The 15,306-nt window shown below is 47.3% G+C and overlaps 6 protein-coding genes and 1 non-coding gene across 7 annotated transcripts; 3 read left to right on the top strand and 4 right to left on the bottom strand.

Moving 5' to 3' along the window:
- The first annotated feature begins 1,546 nt into the window (after nt 1-1,546).
- On the top strand, nt 1,547-1,619 carry ATNIH1004_007886. Its single transcript has one exon. It is a non-coding gene; the product is annotated as a tRNA-Lys (tRNA).
- A 500-nt stretch (nt 1,620-2,119) lies between these two features.
- On the bottom strand, nt 2,120-4,259 carry yvc1 (putative potassium ion channel Yvc1; the record flags this gene model as incomplete). The annotated part of the gene is made up of 6 exons (XM_033572500.1): nt 2,120-2,550; nt 2,608-2,714; nt 2,833-3,286; nt 3,563-3,744; nt 3,802-4,129; nt 4,184-4,259. The coding sequence occupies 6 exons, from the start codon at nt 4,257-4,259 to the stop codon at nt 2,120-2,122; spliced, it is 1,578 nt and encodes a 525-aa protein (XP_033425815.1).
- Nucleotides 4,260-4,960: 701 nt separating this feature from the next.
- Nucleotides 4,961-6,098, bottom strand: ATNIH1004_007884 (translation initiation factor eIF2 subunit alpha; the record flags this gene model as incomplete). Its single annotated transcript, XM_033572499.1, has 4 exons — nt 4,961-5,438; nt 5,496-5,703; nt 5,779-5,941; nt 6,021-6,098. 4 exons carry the CDS (start codon nt 6,096-6,098, stop codon nt 4,961-4,963), a joined length of 927 nt encoding a protein of 308 aa, XP_033425814.1.
- A 750-nt stretch (nt 6,099-6,848) lies between these two features.
- Nucleotides 6,849-9,300, top strand: ATNIH1004_007883 (SulP family inorganic anion transporter; the record flags this gene model as incomplete). The annotated part of the gene is made up of 4 exons (XM_033572498.1): nt 6,849-7,294; nt 7,345-7,974; nt 8,032-8,551; nt 8,605-9,300. 4 exons carry the CDS (start codon nt 6,849-6,851, stop codon nt 9,298-9,300), a joined length of 2,292 nt encoding a protein of 763 aa, XP_033425813.1.
- Nucleotides 9,301-9,620: 320 nt separating this feature from the next.
- Nucleotides 9,621-10,691, bottom strand: ATNIH1004_007882 (uncharacterized protein; the record flags this gene model as incomplete). The annotated part of the gene is made up of 1 exon (XM_033572497.1): nt 9,621-10,691. One exon carries the CDS (start codon nt 10,689-10,691, stop codon nt 9,621-9,623), a length of 1,071 nt encoding a protein of 356 aa, XP_033425812.1.
- Nucleotides 10,692-11,139: 448 nt separating this feature from the next.
- ATNIH1004_007881 (F-box protein) lies at nt 11,140-12,581 on the bottom strand (the record flags this gene model as incomplete). Its single annotated transcript, XM_033572496.1, has 3 exons — nt 11,140-11,764; nt 11,830-12,342; nt 12,421-12,581. The coding sequence occupies 3 exons, from the start codon at nt 12,579-12,581 to the stop codon at nt 11,140-11,142; spliced, it is 1,299 nt and encodes a 432-aa protein (XP_033425811.1).
- Nucleotides 12,582-13,726: 1,145 nt separating this feature from the next.
- ATNIH1004_007880 (oxidoreductase, short chain dehydrogenase/reductase family superfamily) lies at nt 13,727-14,598 on the top strand (the record flags this gene model as incomplete). The annotated part of the gene is made up of 3 exons (XM_033572495.1): nt 13,727-14,330; nt 14,381-14,477; nt 14,532-14,598. The coding sequence occupies 3 exons, from the start codon at nt 13,727-13,729 to the stop codon at nt 14,596-14,598; spliced, it is 768 nt and encodes a 255-aa protein (XP_033425810.1).
- Nucleotides 14,599-15,306: the final 708 nt, after the last annotated feature.

Below are 15,306 nucleotides of genomic sequence, written 5' to 3'. Positions count from 1 at the left end.
GCTTGCGTCAATAACAGGCTTATCCTGACATCTATATTCAAAAATGGGGCGTTTATCATATTAGATCCTATTCTGGGCCCGACAGAGTGGTCTATATCTGTTCCTTGAACCATCCGTCGAAGAGAATAATATATGCGAATATACAAGGTCATTAATAAGAAGTGAATTACCTATGGTAATAAATCTACATCAGTGTACGGCCCCCAGCACCTGCCAGCCAAATAATAGTAAGACAAGGAGATCTATAAATATGGAATACTACTTCCCTGGTTAAAACCAATTTCCGGACCATAATCTTGCATAAGCTCATGAGACCAAAAGCTTCTAGGGCCATAGATTCTAGAACCCACCAGCGGATATGATACCAGCTCATGATCAAGGACGAGATGCCAGTACAGATCTAACCAGTCTTCCATCCTGACCGCATTACTGCTGGCCAGGTGGCTGGCTTTCTCTAATGGCTTGGTAAGTATTAATAATATAATACCAGCAAAAGCCAGTCAGCCACTGATGATCTGGCGAGCCGAAGGGTCTATTAGTATGATAAACATGTATAAGTAGTGGTGGTGGTTGTGGTGGTGTCGTCGTTGTCTTGAAGCTCAGAATTGAGCACGACTTTGACCAAATTCTCATTTCTCAAGTTAGACTGTTATCACTCCGTCCAGCACTGCATTTATTATTCAGCTGAAAAAGAACAGACGAAATGTGAAAAATAATGTTTACAAACCTCAGGTGGCACATTCCCCTGAACAGGCGTTCCGCTTCTACACATCTGATTAGGGTGCCAACTAAGCCCAATATCGCCACAGGTACCACCCCCGGCTCTTCAAGTTCATCATAGATCATCGCATCGCCACAGGCAGTCAATTCGACGAGACCGTCCATGCCAAATCATGAAGCCATCCAAGTCGCCCTCCAGGAATTCGAACAAGGTAAAACCTTACCTGAGGTCAGGCAATATCCATAAACGGAGTCTATACTGATCTCCTTCTTCCCTGGACTCTCTCTGAGCTGATGCTGGAACTCGATGAGGGCAGATTCTATAGGAAAGCCTAGAATAATACTAAGGATACTACTGTGGCAGATGATGGTAGTCAGTCATTTGCTGATCATCTGGTTATAGATCTAGATGGAATGGAAAGGACCTGGGGGTATATTAGTTCGGTTAATACATGGAGAGAAGCGCATCATAAAGCGGTCAGGACAGAGAATGATAATGTTAAGGAGGACTACTGAGCGACTGCTTTATCAAGCTGGAGTGGAAAACGGAAAGGAAGGAATCGCAGGCTGGGCTATTCTTTAATTGTTGAAAAGAGGACAAGGCAAGAGTGAGACCATGTATTCACCTAGGCTTCATATGAAGTTATGAATTTATACTGGAGATCCATATCAAGACAAGGAATATGTTCATTCATAAGAACAGTGGGGAAAAGAGACTGGACTTGCAACACCCAGATTAATGTTCCAATTCGCAGGGAGGATTGATGGAGGCGTCTGAAGTATATGCTTAAAGTGACATTTCTTTTTCAAGGCTAAATATCAGCTAGCCCGGCTAGCTCAATCGGTAGAGCGTGAGACTCTTAATCTCAAGGCTGCGGGTTCGAGCCCCGCGTTGGGCTTTCTTTTTTACTATTTCTCCTCTCTCTTTTCGTCTTTTTATCTCTCAGTAGTTAGTTAGTAAGTAGTAAGTGGTATATGTATGTTGTATATGTATGTATATACAATACAGTAGTAGTACCTACCTACTCCATCAATAAATAATCAATCTTGTTGGACAATTTCAACCAAGAGCAATCTTGTATCAGATTTTGGGTCGGAAAATAAGACTCTATGTACGAAGAGCATATAATCACATTAATTCATAATTCAGTGTACTTTACAGAGGTTAGTTATACAAAATGCTTTTTTGACTGAAACACCGCTACTGAGAAATAGCTGTCAATTTATGTCAGACGTCCATATGATATAGTAACTAACCATCATAAGCACATATGTATAAAGATAAAACAGACAACAAAGGATAAAGACAAGACAAAACACATTTTCCATCACGCCATATTATTTGATAGAGACACTTATATATGGTAATTCTCCAACCGTAGTATATCCATTGGCCAGCCTACTCACGCTCCACGATGGTAGAGCGTGTCTCCTCACAAAATGTACCGTTCGTGGACTTCTCAGACAAGAATCTCACTGACTCTGTTAGCTCTCGAATCTGCTCTCGCAGATGAATGATTTCCAAACTGCAAGGATCTTTAGTCACGACTGGCGCGGTGTTCTGCACAGCCTGGTCCCAGACATCGTCGACTTCGAAACCGACCTCCTCGGCTGCATGTTCCCACTCCTGCACGTCGTCGTCATCGTCTTCGCCGCGACGGCGATTCCACCGAATACGACGCGCTTCTCGCACCTCCAGGAATGCAGTGACGAGGAGGAGTGGTGAGTAGAGTATGCCCATGACAAACTCATTCAGTTTCGCGTAGTGCTGTCGTGGTAGCCACCACTCGAAAGGTAAGATCAAAAAGATGATCTCAAGAAGGTTGAACGCTGGAGTTATTGCATTAGTTAATGGCATGGTGTAAACGGGGATCCTGCTTGACGTACGGGGTATAAAGACATTTTCATCGGGTGCGCGGATGTACTGCATAGTCTTCTGGGCAAATATTGCCATGTATTCGTCAATAGCATTCCCGGAAATATCCTCGTACGCGCTGTTATATAGAGCAATCAAGATGTTCAGGAGAACTAGCAGTGGTCAGTAGGTAATAAATATCAGGTGAAGCCAAGGGGAGCTAGGCTATGTTACCGGTCATGACGATGAAGTTGAACAAATAGTAAAGAATAATGCCAAATGGGTATGCAAAGTCTTCAAAGGCACCAAATTCGGGACTCTGCATAATGCTATTTGCCATGCCCTGTACAATGGTTTTCGTGACAGGTTGGTCCGTATCAACCTGAGCCATTCCAATAAACGCCTGGAAGAATCCCACGAGGACGACGAATAGGAGAGCGAAAAATATCAGGCTTTCTTTCATCATGACCCTCAGCACTACAAGCATTGCGCCAAAGAATCGAAAGGAGTCGAGATACAATACCATGCGCATCCAGAACATGGGGCCTGCAAAGGCCAGAAAGTTGTAACTCAACTCGTTGAGCCACCGTCTCTGCTCGTCGTCGACAGAAGATGAGTGTGTCAAGGCGGCAACTCGTAGAAAAAAGGATACAGCAAGGATTGTATAGAGGGTGGAGTTGAACGCGTTCCAAAAATCGAAATAGTACCTTCCTATCTTCCACAGCTTGGTTAATTCATCACATATAAACGCAAGAGTCATGACGTAGAGGATTCCCTCTACGACATCTACGTCCCCGGATGGATTGACCGTATTGATGACCTGAGTATACAGAAGTAGATATACAAGAGAGAAGAGTATTTGGCAGGCGTTCTGATACAACGGAGTCCTGATTCTATCAGGATGGAAATGGGCCGCAAAATTGATATTATCCTTGTCGTGATAAGGGACGAAATTAGTCGGATTGCCTTCCTGTTGACAGAACCAACCGTTCCAAAGATACCGAATGCATTTTTGGTATCCAGACGAGCCGATGACCCGTAAAGCGTGAAGATCAATAGCCCGCTCGATGACGTTAGCTGGCATGGTTTCTTCGCCATCGATAAAGACAGAATACCGCTTCAACAAGGTAGCCATGAGCTGGGCATCCTGGTTTTCTTCGGCTTCGATACTGTATTAAAGCAAACAGTAAGCGAGAAAGCGACGTGGAATAGGGTAACCGTCATACATGCGCTTTGCGATCACCTCACATGTCAGTGCTCGGCGTTCGTGGAGATCGGAATCCCAGAGCTCCTGGGAAGCTTGAATCTTGAACCATCGAAGACAAACTAGTAAACAAAACAGGACACAAGTTTGAAGTTCATCGCCTCCCGCTTGCTTGGCAGTTTGAACTACTTCGGAGGTGATTACGCGACTGTTGGGGTCTGTAATGGTGCTCTCTTCGAGCTCGCAGGAAATGACTTGTTCAACTTGGTATTTGAGTCGCAGAGCAACCTTGGTCACCTCTTTTGCATCATGTCCAGTCGAAATTCGGTCAGCATTGGACGAAGAAAGCACTGTCAATACAGTCAGTCAGCCTCAATTCTAAATACGTATATACAAAGCCATACATCGGCGACGGTCGGCTTGAAGACGTCGACCAGTTCGCTCCCTGTCAGACGGGAAAATACTCTTCCAATAGCCCATGTTCAACAACCGCTTTTTCGGTAGGTCGCAGGAGGTGGGTGCGAGGTGAAGAGAGGAATGAATGGCATGCAGGCTGGACGATTGTATGGGTCGACTCCGCCAAGAAGATCCCGTGCCCCACGCTTCCAGCCGCCGTCACTGCAAATAATTTGATGGAGGTCAAATAGCAACGAGGAAAGAAATAATCTCAATAGGAATGTCTAGAAACGATCCACTAGGGCCGACTCGTAGATCAAAGAAGCGTTTGTACATACATACATACATACATACATACATACATACATGAGAACGTGGGATCGAAGCTCCCGTCATCCAGAGCATACCTGCCCTCCCTCCATTTGAAATCAAAACGAGGAGCACCGTCCACCAAACCCAACATCCACTGCGTGGTAAGCAGTGTGGCACGCTGGCCTTTCACAGGCTACACCATTCTCACCGACAAGGGGGTTTCCCCGTTATCATCGACATTGCTGTTGATCCCGATGTCGCCCGTGAGCACATTAAACCGTCTCCCGTCTCGTAAATCATGTCACATTCGAAAAGCTCTTCTATGCAACCTTTTTAAACCCCGCCTGTCTTGTACTCCATCAACCTTCCAACTTCAGGTCACCAATCTCCGTCTTGATTCGCAATCTTGCTCAGCCCCAGTCTGCGCGGATTAACCTTTCGTCCGCCGTATCGCCAGGAGTGAAACGCATGGTTTACTCGGGAACGCCTTCGTCGCTCTCAGACATGCTCTCATCACCGCTGACTTCCATGTTCTCACGCTCGCGCTTCTCCATGAGCTCCTGGAGCGCAGCGTCATCGTGTTCCGTAACGGCCTTGGGAGCCATCTTGACGATGCAGCCACCACCCGCCTCCTTGATCTTGCTGTCAATCTTTTGAATAGCCTCCTCGAGCATCTTGATACCAATTGCCTTATCCAAGCATTGGCTGGTCAGGACGTACAGCGGAGGAGCGACCAGCTTGACCTTGATCTGGCTTTCGGGGGTGTTGCTTTCCTCGGCAGTGCGCAAAGCACTCTTGACCGCGTCGATTCCGTCATAGCCGAAGCAAGTAACCTCAATATCGGCCCGGACCTTGGTGGGATGGGGAGTAAGCCTCTTGCTAATATAGTGCGTCAACTCCTTCTTCACGTTCTCGTTGGGGAACTCGACCTCGTTCCACACATCGGGGTTCCTAAGCGACATTAGCCACGGCCAACACGGTGTAAAATCTAGTTAGCGCCTGTCTTACGTGATGGAGATCTTGAAAGCATCGTGCGAGTGGCCGTATTTCCGGTTCAGGGGCCATCCGATAGTCTGATATAGTGTCTCCAGAGGGGTCTGGGTGGCTTCAGCAACGTGTCGCATGATGGAATGCACCGCCTTGCTCTTGTTGTACCGCTCCTCGCATTTAATAACATCTTCCGGGGACACTCGACGCTTGGAAAGATCGATATAACCTGCAGGGGAGAATCCACAACCAGTCAGCAAATTTGCGTCCCCGTGTGTCACCACGTTCAAGCGGAATTCCTTACCTTTTTCCTTGTCGACACGGAGAACGATGACGACCTCATTGCGTCCAATGCGGATAAGTTTCTGGATACTGCGAATACGTCTTCGCGACAGTTCGGAGAGCAGAATCATTCCGTCGATGTTGTCATATTCGAGGAGCTTCACATATGCGCCCATTTCGGCGATCTGCAGGATGGGGGGGAAAGAGTGACAGTCAGAAGAGGTTCTCAAGCACCAGCAAAGTATAATGTCCGGAGGTACCTACCTGCTTGACATTGACCATGACATAGCTGTCGACCTCTGGGTACTTCTCCTCGTAGAAACGGCAATTTGTTAAGGACATTTTCGGCGGGGTTGCAGCGTCTGCCAGGCAAGGATTCGAAGCGGCGAAAGAACTTTTTTTTCTAAGAACAGCGGAATTCAGAGACTAAGCTCTGTAGACTATCGATCCTCCGGGGTAGGGTTCCGTGAGGAGAGCTGAGGTGGACGAGCGCAAGCGAATGGCGGTATTGGGATCAAACACAATTGAAATCACTTTGTGGCGGCTCAAAACCCACTTTGGGCTTTGTTCCCCGTCACGTGTGGCGGCAGTGTGCCACCGCCCGGCAGAACCCGATAAGGACAAGGCGTTATCGCGCGGCGGAACCAACCAATTTTCTGGACTTTTGACTTCGAAGAGAGAGATATCCATACTTTCAAATCTGTCCTTCTCCTTCTCCGTCTTCTTTTTCTTCCTCTTACAGGCTCTGGGCTGCAGTGGGATGATGTGGCACTAATTGTCCTGATGGTAATAATATATTCGCTACAAATCACCACGCTATCGTCATCCCAATAAAAGCGCTAATTACCAATAGTTACTGGGCATAGTGCTTGTTGCACTACCTACGTGGTGTGAGCTTAGTCGATTGGCTCCGTCTTTCTAGAGAATTACCTCATCGTTGCTTTCCCAGAGCAAGTTTTTTCCTTCTCCTTTTTCTTTTTTTTTTATCACCTGTCTTCTTCCCATCTTTGAAGGGGATTTATGACGCGAGTTGCACTGTGCTTAATTAGTACGTAATTGGGTCAAAAGGATTATACTCGACCTCGGTTCGACATGTCGGATCCCGATTTGTTTCATCGCGAGCGAAATCGCTCTTTGCAGGCGCGAATTTTCGACGTCTTTCGCAATCCGCCTCCAACCAGCGCTCCTAATTGCTCAGCAGAACATGCTGGTACTACCCAGGCTCATGGAGCTTCTACAACAGGTTACCCACCTGGAGAGAGAACTCGTCTGCTAGAGTCATACCACCGCCGAGAACCTTTGTGCGGTTTGAGAGGCTTCTGTGACCACGGCACATTTTCCCCCCGGCTGGAACAGGGCGAAGGCCAAGCATGGGATACGGGCTCAATGAACGGAATTGGAAATAGTGGAAGGCCTGGGCATCCAGAAGAAACTGGTCCTACCGGAAATTCTGATTCTGTTCAAGGCCCAGAGAATATTCCATCGATGGAATCGTCGACTTCGAGTTTACCCACGAAGAATTGGACGTCTTTATATGTGTATGTGAGAATGGAGCCCTCCCACCAGAGTTTTACTGATAACCATCAAGGTATATATCCTACTATGTTCCTTTTTTCAATTGGATCACTCAGTACCGTCTGTCCTTCCTTCGAGGGGACTTGATCTCAGCGATGACTGTTGCATCAATCTATATTCCAATGGCATTGTCCTTGTCTTCAAATCTGGCGCATGCTCCCCCTATCAATGGCCTCTATTCGTTCGTTTTTAATCCTCTCATATATGCGGTATTGGGAAGCAGTCCGCTAATGATAGTCGGCCCCGAAGCGGCCGGCTCTTTGCTGACCGGTACTATCGTCAAAGCCAGTGTGAGCCAAGGGTTATCCCGAGAAGATGACGAAGCCGCAAGTGCTATGGTCGTCGGGGTGGCTACGGCCATGGCAGGCTCCATGATCTTGGTCGCCGGTCTCACTCGGTTAGGGTTCCTGGACAACGTCTTGAGCCGGCCTTTTTTGAGGGGTTTCATCACAGCTATTGGCTGTGTCATATTTGTGGACCAGCTCATCCCCGAGGTGGGACTCTCAGATCTAGCGAAGGGTACGGGCGTGAGCCATGGGAGCACTGTTGACAAGCTGGTGTTTTTAATGAGCAACATCAGTGAGTTCCATGGCCTTACGACTGCTATGTCTTTCGGCAGCTTCATTATTATCATGGTATTTCGGTATGTACCCACTTTCTCCCTCGGAAAAAATTGTTATCTAACGTATGCGGATTTTAGGACTCTCAAAAAGTGGCTGCATCCCCGATATCCCCTCGTTGTTTACTTTCCGGACCGTATCATGGTGGTCATCATTTCGGCTATCCTAACGTGGCACCTGGGTTGGGATAAGCAAGGACTTGAAATTCTGGGTCCAACAAAGAACACTGCCAATGGCGTTTTCGCATTTAGCTGGCCGTTCCAAGTCCGACATATGAAACATGTGCGAACCGCAATGAGTACCTCTTTCATCATTGCACTACTTGGATTTTTCGAGTCCTCGGTTGCTGCCAAAGGACTAGGTTCGGCTAGACAGGCCGGCGTACAGGGGATGTCTGTCAGCGCCAACAGAGAGATGGTGGCACTCGGTGCGGCAAATGTTGTCGGTGGTTGCTTCATGGCGCTACCAGCATTCGGTGGATACGGGAGAAGCAAAGTCAATGTTTCGACCGGTGCGCGGTCCCCAATGAGCAGCATACTGCTGAGTATCATCACATTTATTTGCATCATGGTGCTTTTGCCGTATCTATATTATCTTCCGGTATGCCCCTCCGTTGCAATACCTTTGTTTGTATAATTGCTAAATCCATGTAGAAAGCTGTACTTTCTGCCATGATATCTGTTGTGGCCTTCTCTCTAATTGAGGAGTGTCCTCATGATTTAGCCTTCTTTATACGTCTGCGTGGTTGGACAGAACTAGTGCTGATGGGTCTCATTTTCGTCTCAACTATTTTCTATTCTTTAGAATTAGGAATTGCACTTGGCTTTGGCCTCTCTATACTGATCCTCATTCGTCACTCCACCCAACCTCGAATTCAGATCCTTGGGAAGGTATCCGGCACATCTGACCGGTTCGAAAACGCTGAACTTCACCCTGAGAAAGTGGAATTGGTCGAAAGTGCTCTGATTGTCAAGATTCCAGAGCCGCTCACCTTCGCGAACACCGGAGACCTCAAAAACCGACTTCGTCGACTAGAACTATATGGTACCAATCGAGCGCATCCTTCCCTTCCTCGAATACGGCCCGCTGAGCATAACAAGAATATGATTTTTGACGTGCACGGGGTCACCAGTATCGACGGCTCGGGGACGCAAGTCCTATTCGAAATTGTGGACAGCTACGCCGATGAGGGTGCCAGGGTTTTCTTCTGCCGCCTTCCCAATCGCGACGTCTTCCACATGTTTGAGAGAAGTGGTATAGTTGATCGTTGTGGAGGCATGACTCATTTCGTTTCGCGTGTTGATGAGGCACTCAGGCTTGCTGAATCGGAGCAAACGTTAACTGCCTAAGCCTTCGTGGTGTCCGCTCTTGTTTTCGGGGCTAAACAACTTTTATATATGCGACATGTGGCAAACGTAGATTATGATTGAGACACGATTATATCACTGTTATCTCGAAGGGGTCGAAAGAATTGTATGGGATGTTGTACCTTTAATTACTGTTGATAGATGTAACAAATACGGCCGAGTAAATATCACTGATATCTTCCGTCTGTTGCAACCATAGGATTGCATTTAAACGCAAAGAAAAGTTGTATGGATCCTCGAAGTGCAGAGTAGATCCGGACTACAGACAAATCAACACCTTCGATAATTTGTGGTCAACTTCACTATATGTCGTCTAATTCACTGGAAGCAGCCCTTCGTAGAACGAGATGAAGCAAGGCTTCATTGGCCCGCAACGCAAGACGGCTCCTTTGGTTCCGAGCTTCTTCATCATTATCAGTTGATCTATCGCCAGAACCGGGTTTCCCTAGCTGAACAACTAGCTTCAATCTCCCCTCGCCAGCTAGGAGGAACCCACCACATGCGATCTTTGAAACACGCACATGTTGTTTTGTCACATTGGACGACGAAGAAGATCCAGCCAAATCCAGATCCATTGCTAGATGTTTCTCAACATAGGCAGAAAGGCCCGATAAGACCGAGCCGTGTCCAGGTGTCCCCGACGGCCCACTAGACATGAGCATCACGCTCTTCAACGATGACTGTGGGACGTTAATGTTCAGAGATCTCAGTGCGGGCGCAACATGAGGAGAAAACGCCACAGTCAACTGCAACTCTTTCACAATGTCCTCTAGCACAATCTGGGCGTCTCTCCCCTCATCTCCTAGCTTCAAGGCATTGAGATACATTTCCAGTGCGGAGCACATGAACTGCGACGGAAGACGAAGACTCGAACAGTAAGTGTCGAAATTGTCAGACAGGAACGAAATAAAATTCTGTCTGAGCGGGCTCGGGAACCGAGTCAGCAGCAATGGGAGATACGTGGATTTTTTCCGAGCAGACAGGGTATGAGATGGATTCGGAGGTGCGAGCAAAACAGCTCTGTAAGTGATGTTTTCGTATTCCAGCGTCACAGATATTCCAGCCGATTGGCTGCTAGAATGAGAACCAGACACATCTTCGGGTTCTAATAATGCGAGCGTTGAGATCGTCTCCCAGGTGCAGTCTTTGAGCGCACCGGTTCTAAAGAGAGATTCCTCGGCGACGGCGGGCGCGCCCGTTTGGACGCCCGCGAGTACATTCCCGGTGAGCTGATCGCGCAGTCGAGCCGCGTATGTTTTTAGAGCGACAGGGTTGTCGAGAAGGGTCTGATACTCTTTCTCATGGTGCAAGGGGGAGAGACGGTGCAATGTCCAAGAAATGTTGAGCAACTGGTTGATGCCTGCTTCTGCCATTGTTGAGACCCTAGTACACGGGAGATTCCAACACAGCTATCTTATGCGGGCAGGCTCCAGGTCACATATCTAGGTTTAAAGAGTATGCATCCAGTCAAATGAAGTATTGTGTAATGTGCAACCTCTGTGGTGTTTGTCCTGATTTATCTGAAGACGTGATGAGCATGCAAACAGAGCAAACAAAGCTCCGAGAATAGCATAGCATATCAGGGCACGCCAGGCTTACGGAGTATACTTTCGAGGCCTTTTATTCATTCAATGCACCTATCATATAACAAAACTGGATGCAAGAATCAGGTGGTATTCGTACATCACTCAGATGCCATAAAAATGGAAGGGAAACACTCCCGACATAGGTGGTCCATATGCCACAATCCCAAGAATAACGCCTCATATCCGCAGACCAATGCATGCTAAAGTACTTATCAATCGAATCATCGGAAAAGAATCACGCTCTCCATCCTGCAAAGTCTCGACAGCGCAGGCATCCAAATATTACAGGTAGTCCATCGCAAACAACAATTTGCTCGGGCCTATGCGGCACGGCTCTTCTCAAAACCAATTCCTCGCTAACAACATCAAACCAGACGTCTTGGGTAGAGCCGTGCACATGTACATTGGGGGCGCTCTCAAAAACCAACGAGTTCATGTCATCCTTTTCATTAGATGTGATGTCATTATGGAAATTACGCATGAACTCTTTCCGCTGGTTACGCTGATTTCGGCCATCGCCGATTTCGGCTGAGAAATATTCCAGTATTCGCAAGAATGGCGACACGGTGAGTAACGATCCAATCCAGCTATCATCCGATGGTCCGGGTTCATCTGGTGGAACGGTATGTTGTAGATATGTCACAAGAAGTTGCATGCAATGGTGAGTGGAGATGAGAGTGGCGGAGTCTGTGAAGGGAGGAGATCGAATTATTTGGACCTGCAAGTCTCGATACATAGTTTTGCGAACATCGGGAGGTATGGGAACTGGTAGCCGGCCGGCTTCGAAATCTCGTAGCAGGGTATTTGTCTGCTCTCTTCTCGCGAGGTTGTAGGTCTCAAGGAAGTATAATGTGTAATACCTGTCATGGTATAGAGATTGTCAGAAAAACGGGAAGTGGATAACATCGAATCATGAACTACCCACATAAGCGGTGTTAGATAGAACCAAAAAGTCGCAGTTGCCCGTTTCACAAAGTCATTGCGCTCGTACCTCGAAGCGAACCTCGACTTCATAAACCCAGGTTCGCTGCGTACAAAGCGATCAACGACACGGTCAGCAAGGTAATAGCACAGCTTCGAGCAGAGTTTCTGGCGGCGTCGGAGACTATGTATGTATCTGTATGTATATAGGTGGCCCCCCTTAGCGCTCGTTATGGGTGGGAAGAGGTCCGATAATAGCACCACATCATCTTCTGGGTGTCGAGTGTACGTTCTTTCGCTATCTATCGGAGATGGAAGGGTTCCATGGCGGCGTTGGCGGAGGTACTGTCGAGTGATGAAGTGCTCCTGAGAGGTCAGAATCTGGTAAAAGGCCCGGCAGACAAGCTTGAAGGCCAAAAGGTCGGTGACTCCGCAATGGGCGAATATCTTAATCTGGAGCTCGACAGGGAGGAGATCCCAGGAAGAGGAAGTGGGTACTAAATTGACATGTTGAATACTGTCCCTCTGTTAGCGAAAACGGTACACGGTTCTCTAATATCAAAGCCCCAGGACTTGCAAGGGAAAACAAGCGTACACAGATGTTGACGACACTGAAGATGGAAATGCAGTGTGTCTAGACGATTGTTGATTATTCCTTGCAGTATCTGATTTCCTCCTCCCTCTACTGAAGGCAGCGCTGTTGAAGACAGCGCGGGCTTTTTTCACATTGAGAAGCAGTTGTGAAATGGAACTCATTATCAGTTTCCGGGAGGCATGAAGAGACCAGCTCCAGCCTCACAGTCAACTTGGGGAAAGAATGAGCAAATTTGTCTGGTCATTATGTTCCTTGGTCCTGCATTCTCCGCTCCCGCAATTTGGAGGGGCCTGACTAAGCAGGGATTGACCAGTTACCGCTTGCTCTCTATTTATATTGACAATCATATTGAGGCGATGCTATTCTATTAAAAGCAGCATGGCTACGAGTTGTGGCATCACCGGGTCCAGATGGTATGGCAAAAAATGTGGGAATCCAGTGGTGGGTGGACTGCTCAAGGCGTTAAACCCAGAGCTCTTCCAAAGTACACTGCATGACGCATCCTGTATTTATGTGACACAGATATCTGCACGTGGTATAGTTCTCTTGTTTTGAATATAAATCTGCTATGGAAATTGTTTACTGGATGAAAGGCTTCGCAACAAAGCCCAAAGTATGCCACGATACTCTAGGTAGAACTGATGAAGGAAAGGAAACAGAGACGGGCTTCCTATAAAGACAATATAGTTAGTTTTGCGTCGGCTCTTCAACGCCTGTCAAGAAGTCCCTCTGTCAGTATATTGGCTACGGGGTACAGTTCGAGCCAAACCATTGAAGACTAGTGATCTCCCTTTCTGGCCAACACGCCTATACGATTGTGACCTGCAGTGTCAGTACGTGATACTAGTCCTAGAGCAACTAAATACTCTTCTTCTTCTTTCTTGTCTTTTTTCAGTTGACAGCTAACATGGTTTACTAGGCGCAAGTAGAACAGATGATAACAGAAGAATTCCCGAAACCCCTCGCGATAGGAAGAAGCGGGGCACCAGTGTGGGATTATATCATGTATAGGGCAACGTTTAAAGTAGATGCAAAGTTATCTATGATTGAAACTCAGGGATTATCTCAATATAGTCATTGTAAAACAGTATCATTTTCAATTTCAAGTTCCCAAGTAACAGTGGGTTGTTTGCTCCAGTTACGTCATTGGGTACCAGGGTTGCGCCAAGTGTTCACCTTACGAGTTTGAGCGATATGATCTTTCAACTACACACACAACTTAAGGGTCATAAATCCAAAGTCTACTAGTTTATGCACATACCATTCATCTAAAGTTCGTTTATATCCCCGAGACTCCCAGCACAAAATGAGCAACATTCTTATCGTTGGCGCGACTCGCGGGCTAGGAGCCTCCCTCAGGAACCTGTACGCTTCCAAGGAAACCACAAAACAGGTCTTCGCAACCACACGATCAAGCACCGAATCCAGTGCTCAAACCCGTGTCTCCTGGATCCCTAACATCGATGTTTCCCAGCCCGATGTTGGCGAGAAACTTGTCACGCAATTACCCCACTCGTCGAAAATCGACACTGCCATCGTCTCCGCAGGGTACTTCGGCTTCGAGACTTTTGATGCCCCTGACTGGGAGAAACAAGTGAAAATGTACACCACATCTGCTATCGGGCCCGTTTTCGTGGTCCAGCAGCTCGTTAAGGCAGGCTTCTTAGACAAAGGCAGCAAGGTGATCCTGGTCAGCAGCGAGTGTGGAAGCATCACGCTACGTCATGAGAAAGAAGGTGGTGGGAACTACGGCCACCATGCCAGCAAGGCTGCTCTCAATATGGTGGGGAAGCTGCTGAGTCTGGATCTGAAGGAGAAGCGCATCGCGGTTGGTCTGGTGCATCCGGGCTTCATGCGCACGGAGATGACGAGAAGTGTGGGATTTGATAAATATTGGGATGATGGTGGAGGTAAGTATTTTTACTGTCGACCGTTGATAGACACAGTCTAATTGCCATAGCTGTTACCCCCGATGAGGCAGCAGAGTCACTTGCTTCATTTATTGAGGATTTTGATCTCAGTATGACAGGCGAATACTGGGCACCGCGTGGCCCTAGGTATGTTTCATCTCTTTAGATGGGGAATTCTATATTGTATCTAACATTTGACAGGGATATTGGAACTGCTGAACCGGTATTAGGGGAGGATTTGCCCACACCATTGCCTCTACCGTGGTAGATGAATTGTCAAAATCCGAAGGGGCCATCTTCTATGTTGCCGATCTACTGTCACAAGAACTATAATATAATGAATGCATCATACCAATATCATGAAACCCAATTTAATAGCCTATATCATACTCTTTGAGATAATGCAGTGCATAATCCCTACGTTTGTTTTGACAATAACTAAGATCGATCGTCAACAGTTGCCTTGTTCCATTTGAGGCCATAAAATGCCCCTGTCTATCGCCTGCAAATGAATTCAGCCAAAACACTGGGTCTCCATCTTCTCTGTCAGGTCAATCGATTTTGCTTCTCCATACTTTGCGAAAGCCAAATGGGGGGTATGGATCGCTCTTCCTTGATTCACAAAGTCAAACATCAAACCCTTGCTAACTTAGCCGAAATTATCCCTAGTAGCCTATATCAAGTCGGGGCTAACAGTATCACTCCCGATAGGGGCTATCGGCTCCCTGTATAGCCTAAATTGATCAAGCCTAGACTGGAGCTTCTTGTTTCGGGATGTTTGAAACTTAGACAGCCTTGTTCCATCGGGCTAAACTGGGACCATCACGGGATAGATCTATGCTTTCCTGACTGTAACATGCACACCTCTGTGGATTCTGGCCAAGGGAAGTCGAGTTGATGAGTAGGGCAAGTGGGGTCCGCGTTCAGCCTGCAACTGTTGCCTCCTAAGGCGATTTATTCACCAACCCTTAAAGAT

The sequence above is a fragment of the Aspergillus tanneri genome, assembly GCF_003426965.1.
Source record: "Aspergillus tanneri strain NIH1004 chromosome Unknown AapTan_7_pilon_pilon_pilon, whole genome shotgun sequence".
Taxonomy (NCBI): Eukaryota; Fungi; Ascomycota; class Eurotiomycetes; order Eurotiales; family Aspergillaceae; genus Aspergillus; species Aspergillus tanneri.
Note: the sequence above shows the minus strand (reverse complement) of the source record. Positions and strands in the feature narration are given on the sequence as shown.